This window comes from Phalacrocorax aristotelis, chromosome 6 (genome assembly GCF_949628215.1).
Source record: "Phalacrocorax aristotelis chromosome 6, bGulAri2.1, whole genome shotgun sequence".
In the NCBI taxonomy this organism is placed as follows: domain Eukaryota; kingdom Metazoa; phylum Chordata; class Aves; order Suliformes; family Phalacrocoracidae; genus Phalacrocorax; species Phalacrocorax aristotelis.
In genome coordinates, this window is record NC_134281.1 from 31140423 (window position 1) to 31158669 (window position 18247).

Sequence of the window (18247 nt, forward strand, 5' to 3'; positions counted from 1 at the left end):
TTCTTTTATCACACAGCATTAGTCATGGTGTTGGATACACCAAAAGAAAAAAATATCTGAGAGTGACAATTTCACTCCTCCCTCATCCTTCAGTTCTCCTATCACAGAAAAATCTTGTTTCAAGAATTTGATGTAAATTTACTATGAGGAATCTCTATCCCCAAGATCCCTTCTTCCCACATGCTTCACCAGTGTGAGACAAAAAGGCAAGTGATTAAAAATTGAAGCTGTCACATGTAAAGAGATAAATGTTCCTTGAAACCCACGTGTCCTCTGCCTGAGACTTCCCCAAACACACTTTGCCTTTTTCTTTGCAGAGATAATACCAGGCTAACACATCACTTAAATAGAAGTGAACTGGTAAAAAGCAGCAGACACCTCACCCACTGAAACAAAGCAAGTTACCTCTCGTTTGTTTCTCCTGGCAACTTTGAGGAATTCCATAAGGATCTGCAATTGGGCAGCATGGGACTCCTGTAACACAGTAAATAAGGAAGTATAACCCATCCGTATACAATAAGAGAAACAAACATTCTTTTATACATGGAAATTCACACTTAGTATAGAAACAGCTTTCATTTAGAGGTGAGGAAGAGAAAACAGCTTATTATGGCAGTTTTAAAAATGGTAGATTTACTTTGCCTTACTGGTTTTAAAGGTATTGTTTGGCTCACGACAAGTTTTTACATGAAGGCAGAAATCATTGTAACAGCTCTTGTTTGTGCATTACTGAAGACTTACTAATAAGTTGAAATGCTTTTCAGTTTGACTAGTGCATCTGAAATTGTTTTTGGAATACAGGTTCCTCACAGACTCATCTTCCACCCTGGAAGATGATTAGCATCCACTTCATGATAAACACACTAAAACATGAAGTATATAAAGGAGCCCCACCTCTCTAAAATGAACATTTGTGTTTACTATGTACAGATAGTACTGCTGGAGATTTCTCTCCAAGGTGGAAGACAACAAAGTCAGTGATGAAACCAAAACATTCCATGAACTGGGTGAAGGGACAGTGTACCCTCAGCAGGTTCGCTGATGATACCAAGCTGGGAGGAGTGGCTGATACACCAAAAGGCCGTGCTGCCATCCAATGAGACCTGGACAGGCTGGAGAGCTGGGCCGAGGGGAACCTCATGAAGTTCAACAAGAGCAAGTGCAAGGTCCTGCACCTGGGGAGGAACAACCCCATGCACCAGTACAGGCTGGGGGCTGACCTACTGGAAAGTGGCTCTGTTGAGAAGGACCTGGGAGTGCTGGTGGACAGCAAGCTGACCACCAGCCAACAGTGTGCCCTTTGTGGCCAAGAAGGCCGACGGTATCCTGGGCTGCATTAAACAGAGTGTGGCCAGCAGATTGAGAGAGGTTATCCTCCCCCCCTACTCTGCCCTATGAGGCCACATTTGGAGTACTGCATCCAGTTTTGGGGCCCCCAGTTTAAAAAGGACAGGGAACTGCTTGTGCAAGTCCAGTGGAGAGCTACCAAGATGATCAGGGGGCTGGAGCATTTCCATTGTGAGGAAAGGCTGAGAGACCTGGGTTTGTTCAGCCTGGAGAAGAGAAGACTAAGGGGGGATCTCATCAATACTTACAAATATCTGAAGGGCAGGTGTCAAGAGGATGGGACTGGACTCTTTTCAGTGGTGCCCAACGACAGGACAAGGGGCAATGGGCACAAGTTGGAACACAGGAAGCTCCAGCTCAATATGAGAAAAAAATTCTTTACTGTGAGGGTGACAGAGCAGTGGAACAGGCTGCCCAGAGAGGTTGCGGAGTGTCCTTCCCTGGAGACCTTCAAAACCCACCTGGACATGTTCCTGTGCCCCCTGCTCTAGGTGTGCCTGCTCAAGCAGAGGGGGTTGGACAAGATGATCTCCAGAGGTCCTTCTAACCCCTACCATTCTGTGATCCCTTTCCAATCTTTCTGTAAGAGGTCATTTACCTCAACTACCACCTTAATATTTTCACACAAATTGGCCAAAAACTTGACAGAGCAAGATAAGAGAAGCACAAGAGGAAAGAAAAATAAAACCTGTATTCCAGCATTAATATAGTCCTAACGGTATCCCAGCATTCTGAGACTTATTTTCACAACCTACCGAAATATATATTATTAAAGGACTGTGAACACACACTCAAAAGGGATCACAACACAGGAGCACACAGAATCCATTAAAGGCAGATGGGACAGGAGAAGTAGAGAGATTAGAATGCAAGACTACTACTTTTCTGAGATTTTCTTCCTCTCAACCCTGTGATAATGAAGGTGAAGCAAGTAAAACTGTAAAGAAAAAAAAACTTTTTGAAGTTGTTCTTTAAGTGTCAGATGTGTGGGTTTAAGGCTTAGTATCTTTTAAAGATTCTTGCTCAGAAGCACCCATACACTCAATCCTGTGCCTTTGTTTCAGATTTGTCAAAAGTAACACAAAAAGGCTTGAGGAAAAAGAGGTTTTACTCTGAACTTAGAAACCATATTCCCAGCATATCTTCACTGAACCACAATAAATGTACATAAATCCCTACACAATAAGGTAACAACAGTTTTGCTAGTAGTCAGTAAATATATTTTTGGGTTACCTTCCTTCCATCAGAACTACAAGCTGTGAAAATGTTGATTCTGCAAGAGTGAATAAGCTAAGCTATTCCCAATACAACTTTTCCTCACCTGTTTTAAAGCACCACTGAAATACACCCTCCTACCCAAGTTTACTAGGCCAAATTTTGTAATCCATTTTAATTTAGAAGGTCTTGCTTTCACAAATGCAAAATGGTCACTTGAGACCAACAGCATGGAATGACCAAATACATGAGAACTATCCCAAATGAACTATATTTCGGTTAAATCATAGGAACAGCTTGCTTTATATTGTATAAATCTTCAAACCAAACTCAAACGAGACATCTGAACTTTTATTTCAAGCATTAAATGCTAAAAAAGTCTTCATGGATGGCAGTCATTCAGGGTGTACCAGTTCCAGTAGAAACTAAAAGGTGTGATCTTTTTCACATGTCCACCAAGTTTTTTCCTTAACCTATGTTCTGGACTTCATGTTTGTTACCAAGGACGGTCTGCTCTTTGCTTGTACAACAGTCAATTCACAAACATCTTCATATGCATTTCTCTGTTCTGCTAGCCACTTTCTCTTATGCTTTTCCATTTTCCCAGCTTGTGTATACAAGCCTGCCAGCAGCAACACTATAAGCATGTTATGGGCATCGCAGTTGAAATGTTAGTTTGCTACAAAGGTCAGCCAGATGGCCAACCTTTCAACATCAAAATGCAAGAGAAAATTCTTGCCTAGCTTCCCAGCAGTCCCAACACTGTGTGTCTCTCATTTTCACCAGAGCCCAGCTCCAAAACTGAAAACATCTAGGGATCGCTCCCACACAAAAGGTGCCAGGACTAAAAGCCATTGCTGGTCCTCACCATACCTTGGCAACAGTGGCAACCAAAATGCAAAAGCAATTAATTTAGCAATAGAATCCTACTTCAAGAAGATAAAAGCGTGAAAAGAAAAAACTGCTAACTAGACAGTGTTCATTCAAGTAATACAAGAGAAACTTCTCACTGCTTCCAACTGCTTCTTCTTTTGCACCAGCAGCTCCAGCATCAGGTTGACATTGGCCAAGTCAAGATTGTCTTGATCAGTTCCCAACAAGTCTTGAATTATCTGCCACCTATGGCCATTCTAGAAGGAGAACAAGAGATGTTGGAAAGACAGTTGAGTTCAAGTCATCCAGGGCTATATCCAGCAACAGATACTAAGAGCAACACTGCAATATTTCATGCCTTTGTAAAGATTTCGAAACAACTTTCAGGAATCAGAATTCCCAATTCACCCACATGTACAGGATATAGCTCTTCTGTCCTACTGTGTAACTGCTTATCTTATTTGGAAGATATCTGCACTTTATGAGAGCACAGCTGCTGCTGCTAGAAAGAGATTATTTCATTGCCACGATTTTATGATTTGTGTCCTAGTTTGAGAACATATTTTTAAGGAGAGAAAAAACCACGTTTATCCAAGCTTACTTGGATTTCATCTATCTGAAATACTGTTGAGTGGCAACATCGTTTAATTTTTTTAACCAAGTAATAGGTAAAGCCCTCATGCTACATTCAAATGGAATAAAGTAGTATCAGCTCATTTTTTCTATTCTCACCTCCCACTCTACTCCTTTTAAAAGTCTTTTCATGGGAAACGTGAGAGCAGGAAAGAAGATGGAGCTCATCAGGGTGACCTTCTCATTCAACCTGTCAGCTGAGGAGGACTCCTCAGAAAGCCAGCATGCTACCATGCAGTCCATTCTTCCCTACAGGCTGTTTGCTTCTCATTGTCAGTAAGAAGTAAAAAAAAAGTATCTTTCAGCACAGAAAAAACTGATTAATAGGTTAATGCTAATATAGCCTTACATTTAAAAGTCTCAGGAACCAATGGGAACAGCTGAAAGGTCTTTAGGCCTTCCAAGAAACAAAGCTGGATTAAAAAATCCTGCCCTATAAAAAGCTATGACACCAGATCAAGATATTTAAATTTGCAAGAACTGGAAATGCCATCCAGTCTAAATCAGACTTTTCCTAAGAGTTTGTAGTCTATTTGTACTTATTAGATTAAGGAAAATAAAATGTGTAGCATCCATATAGAACACACCACTTTTTACTTTTCACAAAACCCTCAAAAGAACTTGTAGAAAACACATAGGCAAAACCAAATTTTAGCCTGGAGCAACTAGAAAAAAAATAATTCAAGTAAGTCAACAAGATTTGAGACAAACTTTATCATACTGATGTACTAGTTAAATGTACTACTGCTAAACTACTCAAAGCTTCAAAGATGCCTTAACATGATTTCTTAATGAGAGAAATCCATGGCCAAGAAACAGTGCATTCACTGCAATGTGTCTTGAATGACTTCTCTTAATACCAGAAGTAATAATAGAGGAGAACTGGCACATTAAGGAGCTGGTATAACAGCAAGGTTTCTCTTTTTAGATATGTTGATATTTTTTATTTGCTGCCAAAAGATAGACACAGCACTGGTTTGAGCATGAAGTCAGGTAGCTACCAGTAAGTAGAAATCTACCCTAACACAGAAGCATCTACCGGCACAGTTTTTAAAAGGTGCACTATGTGAAAGAATAGAACCAATTTGCAAAAAGTTTGGATGTACATGACTTCAGGTTAATTGTGTGCATTTTAAACTGGATATGGTTTATGCATACTTTATATGGAATGCAAAAAAACCCCAACTTACTGTGAATAAACCAATGAATCCTTAAAGCGTGCTTTTCTAAAGCATGCAGCTGCTGAAAGCACTGGTTGCTGCAACACAGACCCTAAATTAATAACACTTCTATAGAGAGCTTTTCTAACTGACAAAACCAGGGGCACCGTGATTTTTAATATTACTTTGCAACCTTATTATGAGTTACAGAAGCCAAGGAAGGAAGCCAGACATAACAAGACAAAAATACAAGTTTCCTGGTTAACGTCATATATTCTTTTTGATCTTAATGTACAAAAGCATCCACTGCTGCTGTACAGGGGTTTTCATGAACTGAGAACACAGATCACGCTCTCATTCCGTGACACGAAGCAAGTCTAGAAGATATCCAGGCAGTTTTATCTGGGATCAGAGCCAGAACACCAGTACTCCAAACACATCCTTCTCCCTCTTGTGGCTGGTATTAGCCTTCCTCCAATTTCCCTGTAGAGCACAGCTTCTCATCCATGATCAGACAAGCCCGCGGCGCTTCTAATCATCCACTACTCCCATCATAGCTGTAATTTCCGACACTGAATGAAAATTATTACCTTTATGAACAAGTGTGCTTCCATGGGTAGTTTCTCAGGTTATATTCAATACATCATATGACACTTAGCTACGCTAACACAGCTTGCCTCTACATGTATATTGCTGGCAGGAAGAATGAGAGTTAACAAGGTTGAAGGGATCCAGCGCCACTGATATTGGTATTATCACAAGTTAAAGCATCAGCTCAACAGCATAATTTCTTCTAAATTAAGCCACATTATAACAATTGCTGTACAGAACAATTAAATAAAGTAAAAAAAGTTTGAACATACGGTGCTACTCACTGAATGGTCCAGTTTGAGTCTTTTCTCCTCAGATCTTTGCTTCTGTTTAAGAATAAGTTCATTGACTAAAAACATAAATAAATAGGATGTCAGAGTTGGATTTAAAGATCATTAAAAAGTATGAAAAAAATTCTACCTCAGTATTTTTACTTTAGTTATTAATTCCACAACAGTAAGTTTATCAGTAATTAAAACATTATGTGTCTCATTTTTTTTCCTCTATTCCTTTATATTTTTTTTGTAAAGGATATAAGTATTTTTTAAGTCATGGACAAATACAATGCCTACATGTTCCCCAAATTGCTTCAGTTCCTTTTTTTAAAGCACCCATGGTTCTTTGACAAGTTTTTTAACTCCAAGGCAGAAATATGTCACAGAAGAATATGAAGGAGATTAACTGATTTACTACAGGCTGAAAACAAGTGCAGCCAAGCAGAACAATTGTTTCCTTTAATCACTATGTGCACTTTTAAAGATATTTTTTCCTACAGTTTTATTTCATACCAATTCAGTGAATGGAGCAGAGAGAGAAAGATAACCTCAACCCTTCACACACACATATACAAGCTCTTTCCCCTCCTCATGTCTGTTCTTTCCCCCCACCCCAATACAGATCTGAAACCCTTGAATGTAGATATATGGAAGCAATACTCTATGGAGGATGTGTTAGGCCAAGACCTGCCTCAGCACCACCTTCAGCACAACATGCTTGGGTCTAAATCAGGATGCCCATGTCTGAAGCATTCCACGGCTACTGTGGCTTTTAATCTATTTACTATTAAACGGACCTCCCAGCACATAAAATCAAGATTTTGATATTTCACACTGCAATGTGTTTTCTTTGATCTTTTCTCCCCATAACAAAGTTTTAAACTCTATTTCCAGTTAGGAACATTTCCCTCCTCTGTTTAAGCAGCGATCAACTAGGACTGCATGTAGGTATGCGTATGAATATTTTCTCTGTATCTAATTTACACATTCATACATCACATGGACAGTAGCCTAAATAGTACAATATAATTCAGCCTCCCCCCTTCAGTGCTTTGTAAGCAGGGCACGTTCTTGATTATTAGATGGACAACAGTGCAAGAAAACAAAAGTAAAGAAAGCAATTCAAATCTCTTGCCATCAGAAAAATATTTGTTTTGCTTTTCTTAGTAGCAAGTCAGTCTCACAGCTATAACTCAGTATACAGAACTGCTGCGGGCAGTGGAGTATTAATAATTTATACTACTAACCACTTTTATAAAAAAGTCACAGTTGACCAAAGGACGGATGTTTGGATTTTATTTTCAATATCCAGAAGCCGGTTATTTATAGGACCAATTTACAAGTGCCTGCCTTCCTTAACAACTAAGATGTTTTTTCTGCAAGCAAGCCTAGAGCTCACCTAAGAAATTGGGATAAAGATGATCTATGTTGTCCACAACATAGTTGCATTTGGGACATCTGTTATTGTCCTCCAAGCTCTGGTGAATACATTTATAGCTGTTCAAAAACATGAAAAGCAAGAAACAAAAACAAGTGAGCAAACAGGAAAGAACAAAACATAAGCACAAGGTAAATAACATCAACCTTAGATAATGTGTACTCTGTGTTGCCAGCTAACAGTTGCATTGCCAGGATCCTACAGTGGAGTCAAAATGTTCCAATATTAACTCAGAGCATGCTACAGCAGAAAGACAGCAAAGTTTCTTGGCAAGGATTACAAAAGGTATTTAAGTACTTCACTCTTATTTCCCTGAGGATTGTGGGAATTTGGATACTTCAGCCACACTTCCATCTCAAATTTATGCCCCTCTTCCACAGTAGAGCTAACAGACTGCATTATTGACAAGCAACTCTTCTGGATTAGCCAAATACTTATCAAGCAACATTAAAAGCTGTTGTGCGTTTTGGGTAGTTGAGCACAGAAGAAACACCTTCACCACCTTCTCACATTCCCCCCACCAATGGCTGTTGTTCTCACCAGAAGTTACTTCAGAGGTGCTCTCCGTTGAGCTGTTAGCTATTTGAGGGACAGACTAACTACAAGATGCACTTTAGCATCTCACTGAGAACCTAGCTTCATGTTGACTGCTGGTAAAGACATCATGTGACAACATTCCTCTGCTCTTTCTAAATAAAGATATTTGAATGCTTCTCATTTGGTCTTTTTTAAAAGTTACAATCACAGGGATAAAGTGTTACCATAGAGGGCACAAAAAACCGCTGTTACCTTGCCTGTTGCAGGTCAAAATATTTCTGAAGGTTAACTGAATCTGCTGCTTCAGGACATGCTTTATGCTACTAAAGTATTACTTCTTGTAAAAGGTAAGCAATTTATTTCTAGTTAACAGACACAGAGTGTAATGTACACAGGACGCTAAACATCATGGTTCAACATTTATTCCAATCCCTAGATGAGAGCAGGAGCAGCAGATAGTTCCATATCTGCCCCTGGATGGTTCCTGTACTTCTCAACAAAACATTTGCTCCTTGTGACAGCCAGAGATAACACACTGAAAAATAAGTGGACCTTGGGCCAATTCAATGCAACAGAAACAAACCTGATGCATAACCTCTTAAAGAGTTTAAGAGAATTGCAATAGACAATGTGCAAGCCACTTCAAACTGTACATGGTCTTGCACAAAGGCAAGAAGGACCTCCCAACACCAACACTCACTCCCATGACCTCTACAGAGGTGGGACCCAGTGCTTCAGGTGGTAACAGACACCTTCCATTTCCAACAGAGATAAATTGATGAACCGTTCTGACTCTGGGTACTGGATGCTACTGGCAGTTTATAACCACTTTATTTCTTTACAGAGGAAATATGGTGGCACAACATTTTTTGTTTTAAACACTAAGGCGACTTTTTAAAATCTAATTGGTACCCATCTTTTAAAATTTTATTTCAACCTCTTCCTTCAGTGCAGGGACAGAAGATGGAAAAGTAACAAAAATTCAGAAGGAAAGGAATTCGCAGCAATATCAGTCCTCACACACTGGACATTTTATGCAATACAAAAAAATCTTACCAGAAGCTGTGTCCACATTTTGTCATGTAGGCTTCTTCAATCATATCAAAACAGATGGGGCTGAAAACAAAACAAGAGAAAAAATCAAAGATGCCTTTTTATCTTAAAAAGGGACAGAAATTATTAATTCAAAGCAGCCACCTATTCACACTTAGGTAACATTCTCTATTTGTAAAATGAAAGAGGACAGGCAAGTACAACAGCAACCAGGCAGTATAAAGATCAAAGGGCAATCAACAGCTCTTTGAACTCAGAATGATACTGCAGTGTGCTACAATTAGAAACCAGGTAAATGGTCACTCTTCAATCTTTCAACAGTTGCAAACCCCTCAGAGCCAGAGTACCTTCTGAAGCCTTGCTTGTTGAAGCAACTCCTAACCCTAACCATCTATACAAGGTCTCAAGCTGAATGTAATAGTTTTTTTACATGAACAGACAAAGTATTTACAAATGACACCAAAATTAGTTTATCCTTTATTTTTTCAGTCAATAGTTATTCATAATTTTAAAAAAGATGCAAAGAGGCATCGCAGAACAGAAATAGTAATGATGACATGAGAACAAGAATAAGCAGGAGGAGAAAGAAGGTGCCACGAGAGAGTGTACCTGCGGAGTGCTGCCAGGGAGCAAACTGGCTGCTGAAGAGCACAATGAAGGTATAGTGCAACCAAAAGAGGGAACCAACAGTCAAACATGGTGTTACAAAGGAAAAGGAAAGGTAGAATATGGGACTGTTCAAAAGGAAGACGGGGGAATGCAAACAGGAACAAGGGCTTTAGTTTTTTCCAAGCGTAGTTAGTGACGAAAGCACAACCAGCTCTCTGGAAGGGATCACCAAAGACCATGGTAGGAGCTGAAAAGAAGGATGTGCAAGCAAGTGGTGCTCCACAAGAACCTGAGCATGACAAGAAACAGAAATTCAGTGAGATGGGTAGTGGAAGAAATCTGTCTCATTATCAAGCGACTGCAACAGGTTTGAAAGGAAAATGAAACACAAGTGAAAGAAATACATCTTAATTCTAGTGACTCCTACAGCTGCTATCCCTGAAAGCTGGTAAGATATGCTGTCACATACTCATCTTCAGGTCTTGGCCAACTATCCAGTGACACTGAACAGCAATGGCAGTTCTGCATGTAACACATGTATCAGCTGTGTCACAAGCTTCACCTTGCTTTCAAGAGATCCAAATGCTCTCCTCACAACCCCACAAGTCCACACCAACCTCTGTTCAGAGAGGTTTTCACCAGCATTTGTTTTCTTCAGAAACAGCCTCCTCCCACCTTCTGCCAACAAGGCAGCTCCCACAGAATGAGCTGTTAATAAACTGTTAACAACTTTTGAAAAGCACAAGTCTTTTTGAATCCGAGATCAAAAACACAAATCTTAGACTGAAATAAGCAATGTTTGGCCAAGTAGAAGACAGGAGCACCTCAATTTCTCCCCTGGTTACCACTCCACCCAAGTCATTCCCCCTTTCTGTCATCCATTTTAGATGATACTAACATTTGTTACCCTATTAGGCATTTAAAAACAGAAAGGAGTAAACATGTCTTAAATAAACACTTCTTTTTGTAAGCCCATAGAGGGGAAGCTGTGGTCCCTGCCAATGCAAGCCCCCTCCAAATGACTAAAGTATAAACCATGGATGCTGTGAAAGGTCTGTCCAACCTCACATGCAACCAGATCGTCTTAAGTATTCCACCAAATCATCTGTATAAACATAACATAAAGGAAAACAAATCAAACCAGAATGCTACACCCTGAACGAACTGAGGCACCAATTCTGTTCCTCAAAAGCTTCCAAAATAATTATCACACACCTGTCCCCCTTCCACCCTGACAGACCCTTCTCTGCACATCATTTGCCTTGAGTAGCACCAACTTCAGGACTTAAAGTCACTGTTTCTGAGTTAGAAGTTACTTAGTTTCAAAGGCATTGTTTAGTCAGAATAAATTATGACCAAACTTAGCCAACAAGGGTGAATTAATAAAAGGAGAATTAGGCATCTTTGCATTCTATAACTTCCTTTTTTTAAAGGCCAGCTAAAAGACTTATGGTCATATGAGTGTCTAAGGCTGGTTTCTTCCCACTGGTGATGAACAGCTGAACTTCACCTTCTTCTAGCTATGCTGTATAACATAGTCCCAGTCTCTGTATCATGCTTAAAAACTGCTATTCCCAAAAGGGCCAGATGTGTTTTTTGAAGCACACTCCTAATGCCTTGCCTCCAAAAAGTGCAGCAATCAACAAGGCTATAATGCTCCTCTGACTGCAATAGGACATCACAAGTTAGAGCTAAAAAGATGATTACCTCCTAAAACAGTAGTCACCCATGACCACAGTTCCCAAACTTATTCTTCTTCATACCAGCTTGACTGGAGAAGCGACAGAGCCAAAATAGTTGAGAAAAAGCGATCAGAGCCAGCAAACGGAGCCATTCAGTGCCAGGGTCATCGTTACCAGAGCCTGAAGTTTCCATTAAGAACTGTTTCCCCTGAAATGCTCACTGATTTACAAGTGGAAACATGATTGATGTCTTTTAATACTTACTGAAGACTTGCTGGCTGTAACACATGAAAGTTGCTATGCACCACTTGTTTTAAGTTAATCTAGCACAGAGGGAAGGTCAAGAAAGTAGTGGAGTGACGGGGACTTGAGGCACACTATGGCTTGTAGTACACACCAGAATTGAGAAGCACAGGTATGGTGAAATCAAGGCCTCTCTACATGAAATAGCTCTTATTCTCTATTTGTCTTAAGCAGCAGAGCCAAGTAAAAAGGATGCAAATTACTTCAGCAAGCCAAAGATTTCACTGCTCTTTACCAGATACTGATGCTTGATTTACTAAACAGGTTTTTTTATCCAGCACTGCAAAGGTTTACCATTCTTCCTCTATGGTTAGATCTCAAATATTTTGTATAATAATTTTAACCAAGTTCATGCCTCTAAGTTTTGCCAGCTGTTTTCAAGGCACCTCTCAAGAGTGCTACTGTCACCCTTCTGCTACCCAAACGCCTGGCTGAAGGGGTCACTATAGCATTTAAAAATGTTTCAAATTTCCTTCTGCTCCACAGCAAACAAGACCCATTACAGTTTCCCCCTCCTATTCTGCTCCTCTTCGGTCTAAGCAGAGAGCAGAACTTGCTGCAGGCTCTGTCCTTCACTCAGAAGTTGGCCAGGTTAAAAGATCACTTGCCATTACCACCTATTTAATATGAAGCTTCAATATAAGAACAGATTATAAAACCATCATTGTACATGGTATGTAAACAGCTCGCTGTGTTTTAGTTTGTGACCTCCGGGGTTAATCTGCAGTATTCCTTACTAAAGAGGTTTGTCAGGTCATAAACACACCAACAACTACACTCAGCCCATGCCTGGCATTAACAGGTAACCACCTGAGGAAAGAACTGTTTTTAAAAAAACACACCCATGAACCTGCAAGTGCACCTTCAAGTGTGGCACACAACACTTCTCACACCTGAGTTTGTTGGGTATACCTCTCCAGGTCAGTATGCAACATCCCACCTTCAGTACTTATTTATGCCAGAGCTCAGAAACAAGCACTGGTATGAGACAGCCACTGAAGACACAGCCTACAGTAAGATCCCCTCCATCCAGGGGACAAAGCAGATAGTAACTGGTTTTGAAGAGGTTTAGTCAACCACTAACTGGGGTGGGTGCGTGTGTGTTAATGTAAGGCCTAGGAGAACTGTAAGCAATTACGCTGCCAGACAAGAGAAAATCCTCTGATTAGAGGATTCCCTCTCAGGTACACTCCAGGCAACTGGGAAGAGGCCTGGCTGCAGGAGCAGCACAAACTCTACTCTTAAATTCTACATCCTGCACTAAGAGAAACAAAGTTTCCCCTTTTATAATAAAGTTGTCCAGTAAGTCAGGCCTACTTGCTTTCCTGGCTAGAGTTACACATTTCCAGGCAGAAGCTGATATATACCACAAATGGTATACACTTGCAAACTCCTGAGAGCACGCTTGCTAAACATTTCACAACCCAGATTAGCAACGTATGCTAATGTTTACATTAAAGCCTAGGTCACATATCTCTGAGATAGCACTTTCAGAACTCAGGCAGGGAGGTTGTACACCTTAACACTATTTACAGGACCTCCACTGCACCTTACTTTTTGAGACTCATCCAAACTTCTTTACTCTTTCCCACCTTCAGTCTGGTACAGGCAGAATCTACCACTGAGTTTACAGCTGTAGCTAACAGCTACCAACCCACAGCCCACGTTGAGAAAAAGTATCAGATGTTCCCTGCACCTTGTGATATCTTGACAGTGTCCTTATGGAAAGAAACCAGCATATGGAAAATTTCTGCTTCTCAGACTGAGATATCGAAAGCTTATTTAAATCAATTATTTAAACCACACACACACCCCCCTGTCTTCTTGGACATTGCTCAGAATTCCAGAGCTGCCTATTTGAGTTTATTTCTATACTACATAACTGCATTGCTATCTCAAAAAAAAAAAAAAAGGAGGAATACTATAATTTGAAGCTAGTCTCAATATAAGCAGGAACAAGCCCACTGAAATACACAGCAGTGAAGAATCCAGGTCAGTTAACTCTAATCACTGTATGCTCTTAAAGCTTCTGACCTGCACTTCAATATGTCCAATGTGGCTCTTATAAACATCAAGAAAAGGGGGACAAAAAAAGGTATTTTGCCCCGATTAATTAAAAAATTACTCAATTTTTTCTTCTCACTTTTTCAGCCAGCAGCGCTCCTCAATGAGGAGAAACAGCTAATTACATGTTCTCCTTGAAGCATGCACAGTCCTTACCTGCAGAAAAAAAAAAAGAACCAAGAAACTCAGCTTTTTGAACTGCCTTGAAATACTTCAACTGACCTACAAACTTCTTACAAGTGTAATTTCCCTTCAAACACCTATGACAGACAGCAAAATGGGAAATGACAGCTGACTAGAAAGGGACAGGGAGCAATGGTCACAGACCACTACTGCCAGAGTGTAACTGCAGAGGGCACAAAGGGTCACAGGCATTTGCAATCAAGTTATCCCCCATGACCAACAGCAACACAGCCATCTCCCACACCAAATGCCCTTAAATCCACCTAACATTGCCTAGAGCCTTCAACCAGAGCAGGACATCAGCTGATTACAGCTGTGCTCTCATCCCAATTCTGCTACTAAGCAAATGACTACTTAAGTAATCAGCAGTAATTTTTTATTATTCTTCTTTATTACTAGTAAGAAGTACCTACTGTTTTTTCTGCCACTAACTTTTTAGCAGCTTCAGGTTCTTACTTCAGTAGCAAGGATATTTCCTATCTGCTCTGCTAGACAGTTTACAGAGCTGTAAAATCAAGTCTACAGTTTTTGAGGCAATGCTTGTCCTGTCGAGATGCCAAACATCCAACCCTCAGCTATAAGTCAGAGCTGTCAGACAAAGTCATCTTGGGAGCTGTGCCCCATTTCTCTTCCTTTTTTTTTTTTTTTTTTTACTATTTCTTTCTGATACATGACTTCCCTACAACTCAAGCTTCTTTCCAGTACCTCCTGTTTGTCTCTCTCAGATGCAAACAGTTCGCCCTACTTTCTGTTCTCACATTTCAGTACATCCAACCAGCTATAAAAATCAAACCTACTCCTTATGTTAGGAAGCTTGAAACCCATTAGCAATGGGCTCTCTTTAAAACTGCAAATTACCAGCAGTTCTCAAACCACACATTGCAGCGGGCCTTGGTCTACCACTTCTGCTAGAAGTATATTTCCAGCTACAAGCTGCAGCTTTGGCCGAACATTAGAAGGACAGCATCTGTACAGCTTCAAGAAAAATCTTTATCCCATCATCACTAAAATTCTCCACTCATCTGGTTTCAGGTGCCAGACTGACACAAACCTTATTGCTGTTTCAAACTAGCCAGCCCTTCCCAGCAAGGGAGGCAAAGCTGCACTGGCTTGGCTGGATCTATCAACCACCACGAGACTCCTCAGATCCCCATCTGAAGGGCCACAAAATCCTCCAGTGGCTCGTCTTCCAGAGGTCAGAGCGGGGCAGCGCCAAAGGTCCCGAGGGGTCATCTCACCCACAGGAGGCCAGAGCCCCTCCAGCCTCTGCTGAGGCTATGCTGCCCAGGAAAACAGGACATCTGCTTGTGATGTCAACATGTCATGAGAGTTGCGGGTCCTTTCCAGTAAGCTGGACTGCTCCAGAGCATACCCAAGGAGGAACATGCCGGGAATAACCTGATTTTGCTTAAAAACAGAGAGGGTGAAAGCAACGCTGCTACGCAGGGCCAAAAAGCAAGCATATAGGTACAAGGGGGAGGGGGGAGAAACCCCAAAGCCGTAATTTCTCGAGAGTCATTAGTCGCGCAAACGCCTCTTCCCCCTCAGAGAGCCCCTGAGGTGCCGCTGCCGGCTGCTCCGTCCGCCCGCCGGTATTTTACACCCCCCGGGCTCCCCACCGGCATGGCGGCGCTCCGGCTTCCCTCAGCGGGGTAGCGGTTATCGCGATATATCGCGCTCACCAAACGAAGTCGTTGCTCTTGTCCTCGTATGAGTTGATGAGCCCGTTGCAGAGCGGGGTGAGCAGCGGCCTCTTCCTGCTGCTGCCGCCGCCGCCCGCGCCGCTACCGCCGCCTCCCGCAGAGGAGCCACCGCCGCCGCTGCCGGGCCGCGCCGCCGCCGCAAGCCGGGCTAGCCCTGCGCCCGAGCCCGACACGGCGGCCGCCACCAGCACAGGCCGCGCCGCCGCGCCGCCTGAGGAGGACGAGCCCGGCGCCATGGCCGCCGAAGAAGAGGAGGAGGAGGAGGAGGAAGAGGAGGAGGCCGGGGTGGCGGCGGGCGGCGCGGCGGGGTGCGGCGGCGGGCGACTGCCCGACATGCCGAGGCCGGGCCGGGGGGAGTGGGGCCGACGGCGGAGCGGCCTCAGCGCATCCCCTCCGCGCGCGCGCGGCTCCCCAGGAACAATAAAGTTCGTTCAACCAAAAAAAAAAAAAAAAAAGAAAAAGAAAAAACCCCCGCCCGCGCGTCCCCGGCCCGGCGCTTGTTCAAGCTTTATTGACAGGCGGACAGCCCGCCGCGCATGCGCGGCGCGGGGCAGGGCCGGGCGCCCCCGGGGCGCGCTGGGCGGGGTTCTGCCGCTCTGCCGGTGCCGACGCGCTGCCTCAGGGCGGGCGCCCGGTGGTGCCGCCGGGCCTGGGTGACGGGCGAACCCAGCTGTTGCTGTAAGCGAGGAGACGTTCCCCCCCCGACACGGCACCTCCATTAGAGAGTGCGGCAACTATGGGGAGGAGGGCTGCCGCGCTCTCTCCCTCAGAGACCGTCGCTGGCCACCCGCCTCAGCGCTGCAGAGGGTGTCCCGTGAGGGGCAGGACAGATCTGCCTTTCACAGGGTGCTCTCACCTGCAGTTACCACCTTGCCCCCCCAGAGCAGCTCTGCGCCTGCTGAGCTTTACCCCAAGTGTCGCAGGTTGTCCAGCCCCACAGAAAGGCGTCCAGTAATGAGTTACCCGGTTTTGCCGGGCTTGAGCCCGCTCTTCGCTGCCTGGCCAGGTGGGAATCCCACTAACCAGGCCCACATGGTGTTCCCATTTCCCTACAGTAGCCCATGATTTTACAGAAGCAAGGGCAGACTGCCTCCTGCATAAGTTAATGAACAAACCATTAATGAATGATGCCCCAAAGATGTTTGGGGTGTTAGGGGAAATGTTGCCCCCAGACCCAGACTTTTGCAAGCCAAACTGAAGGGTTTGTGAAATACCATGCTTGCCAACTTCTCAGCTCTGCCAGAACTCTGAGGAGAGTTGCCTTTCATTTCTCTTCCAACAACCTATAGACACGTATGCTTTGTGTTGAGTAACTGTATTGTCTGCAGTCAGCTTTACCTATCCAGGGTTAAAGAAGCAGCTGGTGAAACTCCAGGGCATTCCCCAAGGATGGTAATCCTAAACCCAGGTATGGGAAAACGCCCAAAGAGATCAGCTCCGCAACACTCCTCCCAGTACAGACAGCAGAATGAGCCTTCAGTGGGTTGTAAAACCAGTATGAGAGCTGGTAAAACTGGTCTGAGAGAAAAAGAGGTGGCTTCAGGTAGGCAGTGTTGGTCAAGAGACCTCTCTGGCATGCAGCAGGGTGGCAGGGACGCTGCATCACGAATGTCTCAAAGGGAGCACAGTGAAACACAGTTCTTGATTTACTCCGGAGATGCTGCTGCACATTAAGAGCTGAGGAGTGCTCTTCCTGACCTCCCCTCTCAGCTGTATTTGAATACCGTTGGGTATTTTCCTGTGTCTTTACCACCAATGTTGAAAAAAACCCCAAAGACAGTCAAGAAAACCCAAACTGTCTCTCTGAGGAATGTTAGTGTGTAAATGTCAATCAATGGACCGGTGCAAGCTAGGAAATTCAAACCCAGCTTCTTTCTGAGATCCAGGTCTTACCCTTACGAGCTGACATGTGCCATTGTAGTCACTCCCATGATTCAACTCTGTTGCTGTTATTAAGTTTCCTTTTTATAGTTTTTGGGGTTCTTTTTGATGTTTTGATTTGCAGTTTCTTTTAGCCATTGCATTCTATAGCCTTCTGACTGGCAGTTCTCAGGACTAATTCCATAAAGACATTGAAACACATCAATTCCCCCTCTTTCAGTAGGAGCAAAAGAGAAGTGCCTAAATACCTTTCTTTGAGCCTGACTGTTGATGTCTCTGTGCTTCATATTCCCTTTTGCTAGGAAAAAGGAAAGCATTGTTTCCTTGTCTTCCAGAGGGATCAAAAGCTTTATGGATGGGTATCTGCAATGGACTTTTAGGTTTCCAAAGGAAGAACAAAGTAGTAGTAAGCAGTAGTACTGGCAGTAGTATTGGCAATATCTACATGCTTTATGCATACTGAAATATTGGCTGATCGTTGGAAAGTCTTTCTACTCTTTGGTGCCATTACTGACTGTGCTCCAGGGAGGAAAAATGACACAGGTAAAAGCTGTTAAAGATCAAATATATGCCCACTTATGCCTATATGTAACTGGCCTTCACAACAACACCTCCACCCACAGGCCTGGCAGTGTGTGTGGCACCCAGCACCTTCAGCACTGAAGGACTGACTCCCTAATACCTGAGCTTCAGGATATCA

At 42.9% G+C, this 18247-nt stretch overlaps 1 protein-coding gene across 9 annotated transcripts in view; it reads right to left on the reverse strand.

Moving 5' to 3' along the window:
• The window catches only part of COP1 (COP1 E3 ubiquitin ligase), a 131033-nt gene extending 114915 nt beyond the window's left edge, over nt 1-16118 (reverse strand). The window contains exons 1-6 of one of the 9 annotated variants that reach the window (XM_075096844.1): nt 15646-16116; nt 9126-9185; nt 7494-7591; nt 6104-6168; nt 3573-3692; nt 406-474 (exon numbers count right to left, since the gene is read on the reverse strand). In XM_075096844.1, coding sequence (XP_074952945.1) covers nt 406-474; nt 3573-3692; nt 6104-6168; nt 7494-7591; nt 9126-9185; nt 15646-16001 — 768 coding nt within the window. In that variant the 5' untranslated portion in view covers nt 16002-16116. Of the gene's footprint in view, nt 1-405; nt 475-3572; nt 3693-6091; nt 6169-7493; nt 7592-9125; nt 9186-13859; nt 13932-15645 lie in introns of those variants that run through there. The other 8 variants (XM_075096843.1, XM_075096840.1, XM_075096839.1 and 5 more) reach the window with 8 other exon arrangements.
• Between the last annotated feature and the right edge of the window lie 2129 nt (nt 16119-18247).